The sequence below is a fragment of the Octopus bimaculoides genome, chromosome 18, assembly GCF_001194135.2.
Source record: "Octopus bimaculoides isolate UCB-OBI-ISO-001 chromosome 18, ASM119413v2, whole genome shotgun sequence".
NCBI lineage: Eukaryota > Metazoa > Mollusca > Cephalopoda > Octopoda > Octopodidae > Octopus > Octopus bimaculoides.
In genome coordinates, this window is record NC_068998.1 from 5796158 (window position 1) to 5806960 (window position 10803).

General features: G+C 38.0%; 1 protein-coding gene across 4 annotated transcripts in view; it reads left to right on the forward strand.

Moving 5' to 3' along the window:
- Positions 1 to 10803, forward strand: part of LOC106870038 (N-acetylglutamate synthase, mitochondrial) — a 91802-nt gene that overhangs the window by 77394 nt on the left and 3605 nt on the right. For 3 of the 4 annotated variants that reach the window (XM_052974196.1, XM_052974195.1, XM_052974197.1), the window contains 7 exons: positions 3410 to 3490; positions 3621 to 3720; positions 5436 to 5529; positions 6423 to 6500; positions 6845 to 6929; positions 7423 to 7517; positions 8537 to 8590. In XM_052974196.1, the coding sequence (XP_052830156.1) occupies positions 3410 to 3490; positions 3621 to 3720; positions 5436 to 5529; positions 6423 to 6500; positions 6845 to 6929; positions 7423 to 7517; positions 8537 to 8590 (587 nt within the window). Of the gene's footprint in view, positions 1 to 3409; positions 3491 to 3620; positions 3721 to 5435; positions 5530 to 6422; positions 6501 to 6844; positions 6930 to 7422; positions 7518 to 8536; positions 8591 to 9789; positions 9992 to 10803 lie in introns of all 4 variants that reach the window. The other variant, XR_008265844.1, reaches the window with a different exon arrangement.

Consider the following 10803-nt stretch of genomic DNA (forward strand, 5'->3'; position numbering starts at 1 on the left):
GAATTGCTCAAAATACGGATTAGAAAAACAACTGATGAAAGGTCATTCTTTGTGTTGCTTGTCTTGTTTTCCATTTGTTTCTTTCGTTGTTTGCCAAAAAAAAAGTTCATACTCCATGTATTCGTATTTCACGTTTTTTGTATTTTATGTTGTTTACGTTTTGTTACGTCCCGTGCCCACATATACATAAGTTTGTACATATACGTATATATATATGCATATATATATATATATACATATATATATGTTCATGAACACATCTGTGTGTGTTTGAGTAAGGTGAAGGGTGAGCTATGCGTGTTTATTTTATAGAGGTGTAATGTCTTGAAGAAGCTGTTTCTTTCTCCTTGTCTCTCCCTCTTTCTTTGTATCTTTGTCTCTCTCCCTCTCTTTCTTTCTCTCTCTCTCTCTCTCTCTCTCTCTTTTTCTCTCTCTCTCTCTCTCTCTCTCTCTCATTAACCATTTATCCAATGAGAGAATCTTAACCCAATTCTTCCTGATTTAGCATCTACCACACCCCACAGGGTATCTATTTTCTTCATGCGTGTACGTGTGTGTATAGTAACTGGTTTTCGGGATAATGATGTGTTTGCGTGTGCACAGCTGTGCATAGCTGGTGTTCATACTGATAGTGTACAAATGTGTGTGTGTGTGTGTGTGATACTCTGCGTGGAAATGTGTGTGCATATGTATATATCTGATGTATGCAATGGTGTTTATCTAAGCCTCTGTGTGTGTGTGTGTGCACAGGTAAATGCAGGAATTGCAATTGTTGGTGTTGGGGGGAAGGGATGTTAATGAGGATGTTAGTTGCGGGGGCGGTTATGATGATGGTGGTGGTGATGGTAGTAGCTGTAGTGATATGATGATGATGATGATGATGATTAAAATAATGCCTCCCTGTGTATGTATGTGTGTGTGTCTTTATATCTCTGTGTACATGTGCATATCTCTGTGTGTGCGTGTGAGTTTGTATCTGTGTATGTCTAAGTTTTTACCTGATATATGTGACTGTGTGTGTGTGTGTGTCTGCCTGTATTTGTGTGTGTGTATATATATATATATTTATATATAAGAGAGAGAGAGAGAGAGAGAGAGTGCAATTTGATGTTTGTGTTTGCTTCTGACATCCATTGACGTCAAAATCATATTCGGGTTTCACTGTCTCTTGTAAGATAGATACCTCTTTCCCCGGTCTCTACGGCAACAGCTGGTGACAGTGGTGGCTGAGGTGAGAGTGATGAGGACGACAATGCTGGTTGTGGGGTGGTGGCTGTTGGTGATGGCAGCTAGTGACAGAGCTCATGATGATGATGATGGTGATGTGTAGTTAAAGTAGTGATGACGATGATGATGCTGGTTGTATCTGTAGTTGTGGCTAGGAAGATGGTGATGATGGCGATGTTGATGTTGGTTGTAGTTGGCAGCTGCTTTTGCTGGTGTTGGTGATGATAGAGATGGGGTAACTGACTGCTGGGGTGGTTGAGGTGGTGCTAACAGCTGTAAGAATGTTGAGGGCAATTGTGATGATGATGATGATGATGACATTTGCCGTGGTGGTGGTAGTGGTGGCTGCTGTGCTTGTGGCAACTGGTGACAGCAATATTGATGGTGGTGGTTGCAGTGCCAGTGATTGTGATTATGATGATGTTGATGATGTTGCCTCTTAGTTTGGAGAAAAAGAAGAAGAAAATTACAAGTGAAAGAAAAATAGAAAATAAAATATCAAATACATGTATGACAAAGACAGGTGCATCATTGCTCGACTGTCTGAGAGGGTTAATAACGACGAGGTTGTTTTTTTTTAAAGAAAGTTCTTCATTATTTTCAAAATTAATTGAAAGAATGGCAGTCGTGTATCGAATCTGAAAAAGGATAACAAAAGGATTGGTGATTTTACGAAATCCACAATATTGGTGATGCTGATGATGAAGCGTATGTCCAAGAGAATTTTTTTCTTCTAAAGAACTGATTGGCTAACTCTGTGGCACTGGTTCACTTGAGTAGGAATTACCACATGACCAATGCTCCATACACACACACACACACACACACACACACACACACACACTTGTATGAAGTCTATAGATGCAGATTCGCATACATAACTGATAACTGGCGCTCTGGTTACGATGGCAAGGGTTCCGAACAGCCCTGCTCGTCAAATTAACATGCAAGTGGCTGAGCACACCACAGACATGTGTACCCTTAATGTAGTTCTGAGGGAGATTCAGCATGAAACAGAGTGTGACAAGGCTGGCCCCTTTGAATTACAGGTACTACTCACTTTTGCCAGCTGAGTGGACGGGAGCAATGTGAAATAAAGTGTCTTGCTCAAGGACACAACAAGTTGCCAGGAATTGAACTTGCAACCTTATGATTGTGAGTCGAAAACTGCTGACAACTAAGCCACGTGTCTTTGTGATTCACATACATATACATGGACACACACGTTCTGACACTGAAATAATACAACACCTGCATAAAGTACTTTTGGGTTTAATTAGATTAATTAATAACATAATATCCATAATGAAATAATACCAATATTTTTATTGCATTATTAAATAACAAATTACACATTGTAAAGATCAATAATCTCCATATAATAACAACCAATATAAATAAATGCTGCTTGATTCTTCCAGTCACATTTTACATCATATATAGAGGTGGGAGACAGAGAGAGAGAGTAAAAATAATAAAGAGAGAGTTAAAGTAAGGGGTGCAGGTTGAGGGCACATACTAGGCTTGGTGGCAGGCAATGATGACTTTATGAAAAATACTCTTTTTTTTTCTCTGATGAAATTTTGCAAAGATGAGTCTCCAATGAAGTAGATTGTGCTTATGTCAATGAAAAAAAAAAAAATGAGGAAAGCAAAACATATTTATTACAAATAAACAAACAAGAAATTTGTTTTATTTAATTTTATTTTAAGCTGAAAAAAAAATATTTTTCTTTAAAGAATTGATATTCATTATTTCATCATTTCACAAACGTAATTCTTTCCCAAATAAATTGCACTTCATATTCAAGGCTCTGCTGCAGCTATAAGGTGTTATTCAGACACTCATCTATGTGTCCACTGCATCTTGAAGCAGAAACAGCTGTAAACCAATGAAATACATAAGATAACCATTTATTCTTTTGTCATATCTCTTTATTATTACTGCTCTATACTCAGCCAAAACTTCATTCTGAAACATATATTGAGTCCTGGACCAGGTTATTGGTCTTGCTATTGCCTAAACGAAATATTAAAACATAAAAGATAATTTCTAATTATTGCATGTCATGTTTTTTTGCAATATTACTGTGTATACTCTGAAAGTTAGCCATTGTATGACAGGTGGCTCTTCACTCTAATTAAGAATAGGCATCATGGCATGTTCTCTTCTCATTCAACAGGTCATTCCGAACATTAACTTACCTGTCGATTTGGAAACAGTAGCAGAGAAACCCTGGTACACACCTGAAATCAAAAGTCGAGTAAGTATGGTTTGATGCTTTACCTTTTCCTGCTGCCAGCTTATCACCACCTCCTCCTCCTCCTTTCTTACCCCCCCCCCACCTGTTTCCTTCTTCCTCTTATTATTGTTATTTCTGTTTCTTCTTGCAGATATCAAGGATTTCAGACTTACTCTATCAGCTTCCAAGCCACAGTTCTGTTGTGATAACATCAGTGGACAAAATGCTACAAGAACTGTTCACGCATCGAGGTAAGACCAGCCATACTTCACAGCATCCCTCCTTCCATGACCACCACCACTACAACAACAATAACACTCAGACAGGCTGTGTCCTCCCCTCCCAACATCTTCTGCTGTCTTTCTGTGCTTGCAAGACTACTTGTCTCCATCCATACCCATCCATGCTCACCGCTCTTCCGTCTCAAAAAACAATGAGTGTGAGGGGCTCTATGTGGTCGTCTGACATGCTAAAAATAGCAACGAAATGTCCTTTGAAACCCTGCAGTTTCAAATTAAGAAAGGAAGTCCAGGACTACATTGAGTCATGTAGTCCTGGACTTATCACTAAAAAGTTGTGTTGGTCACAGCGGGAAGGTCTTTCATCATAGGTTTGCTGGAGTTGAGAAGACCTGGGCCTAATGATGACAACAATAACTTTTTGAACAGATGGGTACAGGAGTGGGTGTGTGGTAAGTAGCTCGCTTACCAACCACATGGTTCCGAAGGTTCAGTCCCACTGCATGGCACCTTGGGCAAGTGTCTTCTACTACAGTCTCAGGCCGATCAAAGTCTTGTGAGTGGATTTGGTAGACGGAAACTGAAAGAAGCCCGTCGTATATATGTATATATATGTATATGTTTGTGTGTCTGTGTTTCTCTACCAAATTCACTCGTAAAGCATTGGTCAATCTGAGGCTACAGGAGAAGACACTTGCCCAAGGTGCCCTGCAGTGGGACAGAACCTGAATGCATGTGGTTACAAACTGAGCTCCTTAACCACACAGTCACACCTTTTGCCTCGGAAAGGCATTTTTGGATGTGCATTGTATTGGCATCTCTTCAGGGCTGAAATTATTTTCTGATACTGAAAAGGAAGAACAGCCTGAAGTTTTTGTTTTTTTTGTTATATATATGTATATATATATAATTTTTTCTTTATCTTTTCCTCTGGTTGCTGCAGTCTTTGCTGTTGGTGAAGAATTCCTGGCTGTAATAAAAGATTATCAAAGACCAAGGATTTTGGCTTTGATGATCTGTAGTTATGTTGCTGTTTATGAACAGGAATGAGAATGTGAGGTGATTCTATAACAGATAAACAGAGATGCTAAGACCAGGAATTTGGGATTTGATGGCTGCAGTTGTGTGTGATTAATGGGCAGGTAGAAGAATGTCTGGTACAAAAGGTCAGCAGTAATCAACCCAAGATGAACAATCTGTTGGATTAAACCAAGGAATGTATCTAACTATTATTAGCTGTGCCATGCCAGCATGGGAGGCAAATGTTAAATAATGATGATGATGATGATGATGATCTTTTAGCTTTTGAAAGACGTAGAAGACGGGTAAGAAAAATTTTCTCTGGAATTTTTTTCTCTTCCTCGTTCCATCTTCCTTGCAGCAACAGACAAACAGAAAGTCTGTTAGAGGAATATGGAGAAGACGTTCCTTTGAACTTTGGCAGGAGCAGCCAGTCAGGAGAGATAGAAGGGTGAAGGGGAAAATGTGGGTGGGAGAGAGGGAGGGAAAATTCTAAAAGAGTGCCGTTCTGCAAGGAAATGAATGGTAAATATAATAGGATATGTTTCATATATAAATACCTACACACATACATACATACATACATGTATATATATATATATATATATATGGTCTTGCTTTGATTTCCAATTCTGTTTTCATTTTAACAAGAATTTTTCTCGTATCTTGCCATCATTCTGTTATATTTACCATTTTACATCCTTTAGGTTCTGGAACATTCTTTAAGATTACCGAACCAATTCACAGATACCATCACCTCGAGCAAGTTGATCAAACCAGACTGCACAATCTTCTGTTGAAGTAAGGTTCTTTTCTGAAACTGTATTCGTTTTATTTTTCCTTCGCTCATCAATTAAGTTTGCAGATTCCTTTGTGATGTTAAAACCACCCTGACTAATGAATTTATGACTAATGATTTAGCGGAATCAGCAGAGCATCAAACCAGCTGATTAAACAGTCCCTTGCATTTTACAGATGTCAGGCATAAGTCTTTATGTGGTTACTGAGCCTCCTAGAAATAGCAACCAAATCTAATTCTACATATTGGATAGTTATAGCTGGAAAGTCTTTCCCCATGTGCCTTCTCATTTAGGGGCTGCTGATGTGGTGGATGTTGGAGAGGGATTAAGCTAAGAACAACAGTGAATTCCCACTGGTGTTTTGTTAGCTTACACTCTTAATTTCAAATCCTTCCATGGCCAAATATCTGACACCTGAAACGAGTAGTAGTGAGAGACCATTATTTTGATATCCTTTGCATTGCCTCAAGAATCACTATGCTGACAAAAAGGGTTTTCATTTTTTAAATAAAGGTTCTATGTTTCCTATAGTAGAAAGGATTATTATTATTATTATTATTATTATTATTATTATCATCATCATTAAGGTGCCGAGTTTGCAGAATCATTAGCACACCAGGTGAAATGCTTAGTGGTATTTTATCTGTCACTACGTTCTAAGTTCAAATTCCGCCGAGGTCGACTTTGCCTTTCATCCTTCCGGGGTCAGTTAAATAAGTACCAGTTCTGCACTGGGGTCGGTGTAATCAACTATGCCCTTCCCCTAAATTTCAGGCCTTGTGCCTACAGGAGAAAGGATTATCATTATTACCTCAGCCTATGGTAGAAAGCATTATCATTATTTTCATCATTATTAATTGTTTGTTCATTTCTGTGTTTTTGTTTTTGTTTCAGAGCTTTTGGCCGCAACTTGAAAGATGGTTATTTTGAAATGATCCAAAATCAACTTCACACTTTATATTTGTCTGAAGAGTAAATATTGTGACCTTATTTTTTTACTTTCTCTCTCTCTATCTTTATGTAGTTTTCTGAATGTGGTGGTGTGTATGTGTGGGTATATGGAAATATAAATATGTGTGTGTATGAAAAGATGGATGTGTGTGTGTGTGTGTGGTAAGTAGCTTGCTTGCTAACTACATGGTTCTGGGTTCAGTGCCTCTGCGTGGCACCTTGGGCAAGTGTCTTCTACTATAGCCTTGGGTGTAACTCTGCTAATTAGCTGCCTCATTTAATTATTTAAACACACACACACACACACACACACACACATATACATATATGCGCATACATACATTATCTTTGTCTTCTCCTTTCAGTTACAGTGCGGCAGCCATTATCCTACACGAAAACAGCACCGACGTACCATACCTTGATAAATTCGCAGTATCACAGAAAGCACAGGTTTGTTCTCTCTTACCATTTCCTTTTTCTTTGGCATAAGGTTATTGATGTTTGGGAGAGGTGGAGTGGGGCTTGGGTTGACAGAACTGAGCCTGTGTAAATAAGCGATTGGTCTTTGCTCCATGGATATCGAAATGTTGACAGGGAAAAATCAACCTTCGCAGGAATAAAAACAATAACAAAACAAAAAGATGCAACACAGAACAACAAGGCATTTGATTTCTTGCTGTTGTGCTTCTACATTTCCTAATCAGTAGCAGAGATATAATTCTGTCACTATGATTTTAAAGGAAGAATAAAAAACAGAATAATTGTTGAAGATTTGACTTCTATTTCTTGCAATCTCAGCGACTCTGCTGTTGCTTCACGGAAATTCCTGTAGAAGTTCGCTTCAATCTGTGTCTGCGCTGTAGAATTCTGTGGGAGAGTTTCATTGAAAGTTGTTTTTATCTGATGTTGTTTCTTATATTTCCCACTTGTCATGTTATTGTAGGGAGAAGGCACAGGGGAGATGTTGTGGGCGTGTGTACGACAAGATTTCAAACAGCTGTTTTGGCGATCCAGGGGAGATAACCCAATCAATCCATGGTATGTATTTTGTTATGCATTGAGAGTTGCTTCCCTTAACCATTTTTTTTACAGTAATTTTATTTTCACTTATTTTGTATATTTCATTTTATTCCTTTATTTTTTTTTCTGTTTCAGCCCTAAGGCTGTGGCCATGCTGGAGCAACTCTTTTTCATTTGATTATTGAAATGAAATTCTCTCTTTCTTAATTGTAGATGTGGAATATAATTTATTATACGGTGTGCACACATTTATGTGTGTGTGTAATATTATATAAAGGTAAAATCCAAGGGTCAAAGTGTAGGAAGTTAATAGGCTTCGAGTAGTCCGTAGAAGGTATAAAAAAAACAACTTTCAGGAGCAATATGCCTATACTTTATAGTTATATATAGAAATAAGTTGTGTAACAGGGATTCAGACAATTGTAAGACTATCGCTGTAAGTTTATATATATATATACACACACACACACACACACATACATATTTATATATGGGTGCAGGACGTCACTGACGGTGCAGATGACATGAAATACGTAAACAAACAAGTTAAATACGTAAACAACAAGAAGAAAATGGAAAACAGGACAAGTAAATATAGAGAAAGGACCCTTCATCAGTTGTCAGCTGTCTATCTACTCCTCATTTCAAGCATTCAATGACAATATGAGTTATGAGTTTTCAAAGACAGTTGCTCTCATAAATTCTAAAATAAAATTTTGGATTTTTGGAGGGTCAAAGTTGGGAACAAAAACATGATGGTGGAGACATACAAGGAAACTGAAGGAAAACAAAGGTGGAGGGTTGATAGACCAGAACAAGAGGAAAATAGTGATCGGTGGGTTGTAAAAGTAAGACCCAGCGATCCAGGTGTAGGAAGTTAGTAAGCTTCAAGCCGTGCTCAAAAAGGAAGAAATATCTACTGGGGTCAATTCATTGAACTAAAATTCCACAAGATGATACTCCAGCATGGCCGCAGTCTAATGACTGAAACCAATAAAAGAGACGTGTCTACAATCCTTCTCTGTTTTCTTTTGCAGGTATTTTAAAAAATCAGAAGGGAGTTGGAGCAATGGGAAATGGACTGTTTTTTGGTAAGTAGCGGCAGCGAATTCTCTTCTTGTTGATGTCAGTTATTAATTATTTCTTAATTAGCTATGGTGTAAGGCAAGTATGGGCATCCTGTTTCAAGAAGCAGGCCACAAGAGACATGGTTCATCATCAGGTGGGCTACACTACTAAAAAAATGAAACTGTTGGTAATTTTTTGTTAAGTGTGCCATTCAGAGAATCCTGTGGCCCACGGGCCGCAGATTGCCCCTGATTGATGTAGGAACTAGCCATTTGTCAAGCAGAGAGGACATTGGTCTACCAATTTGAAAGTTCAAAAGTTCATATCCTCTCACCAGTTTTGTGGCTAATGCCTCAGTGCTTACCTCTCGATGGCCCAGTCTACTGAGTTGTAAACACGCACCACAGTATGGTACAGTTCACTACTGCAGTAAGCAGGAGCAATGGGTGTGTGTGTAACTGATGCATGTTGCAGTGGCTCATGACACTGAATTGAACTGTTAACAGGTAAGTAAATTCTCATTGCTGCATAAGCCTTCAAGGGCTTTTAAAGAGTGGCGCTTGGCTGCCACTCCATAGCATCGGACAGACGAATGATAACTATCTGCAAGGATAGGACACTAGTCTATCACAGCTAATGTTCCCAGATAACCTAGTACCTATTCCTTGATGCTGTGGTACCTAAACTTATACATGATGTGGTACCAGTTCACAGAGGATCTGCTACCTCTTGATGCTGTGGTATCTCTTCTCTGATAATCCGGTACCTTAATTTATGATGTGGTATGTGTTCCCAAATGATCTATTCCCTATTTTACTAGATGTTGTGATACTTCTCTGAGAATTTGGTACCTAAATGTTTGCATGATCTGGTCTCTATGCCCTCAAGACCTGCTGCCTATTGTGAGATGATTGGTTCTCTGTTCTTGACAGTAAAGCTTCTGACATGGCATGATGTAGAGTCTGCTGTGTTTTCATTGGCTGTTCACTGTTCCCTTCTTGTCCAATGAAATCCACTGTTTGGCAGTGTTGTGATGACCAATAGCCAAGCAGCTTTTCTAGCCCAGATGCTCTGGCTCTGTATCTCACTGCAGTTTGTAGGATTTGTCTTAATTAGGATTTCTTCATTCGTTAGTTCTTTTACGTTCGTTACTGTTTTATGTTCATTTTGTCATGTTTGTATGGGCGGGATGGCCTTTCTGTTGGCACCATTATTTTTACAGTTGCATGGATGCCCTTCCTACCACTAACCACTCGACCGTGAAGTAGGAGTGGAACAGGCAAACAAACTGGAGCAAGCAGAATAATAATAATGATAATAACAATAACGTGCCTTGCTCAAGGGGGCACAACACCGCTGTAGTCAGGTTTTGAACCCATGATCTTACAGTGGTCATCATCAGTCCAGCACCTTAACTGGTCACGGTAAGTGACGCAGAGTATTCTGTACGGACTGTCTTTTGTTAGTTACTAAACTCATCTATAATGAAACATCACCGACTAACATCTTAAAATATATGTGAATGTCTCGCATAAAATAAAATAAAATTGAATTAAATTAAAAAGCTGGAATTCAAACCCATTGTAGTTTTAAAAACTGTTACTTTGGTTCAAAATATTTTTTTTTTGTTTTTAAAAAAATAATTTAGTTTGACCCTTCACCTTTTTTTGTAGTCCACGCTCCACTGCCTCTGTCAGTATCGTGTAATATTTTCTAATCTCTAGAAATAAATTAAATTATTTTTTGTTTTTTTATATCCAACTAAACACAGATGCCTTGTTAGAACACCAAATATCGCATTATAAGCCTTGAAAGATCCTCTCATGCTTCTGTTGCTAATAATTAATTTTGTTTTCATTGTTTCCCCCACACGTCCACTTTGTTGGGTGGAATTTAGTAAAATGCTTGTAAGAAATTTTGTCACAAACATATTTGCCATAGGAAAATTCACTGTTGGAAATTTCATTTTAAATGACCTCATCACATTTTTTTTTTTTTTTTTAATGTTTGATGTTGTATAATGGCATCTTTATTTAATACTTTTATAAAACCTTTTATTATTCTTTGTTTATTTTTAAAAAACGATGATGTAATTTGCTTTATCATTGTCCATACAACAAATTTGTCTTACACTAAATTTTCCTATACAGTGAGTTTTCCGGACTCATAAAATAACTTTTCCTTTTTTTATAAAGCTAGTATTAGAAACACTTCGAGGTTACTTGCATTGTGTCTT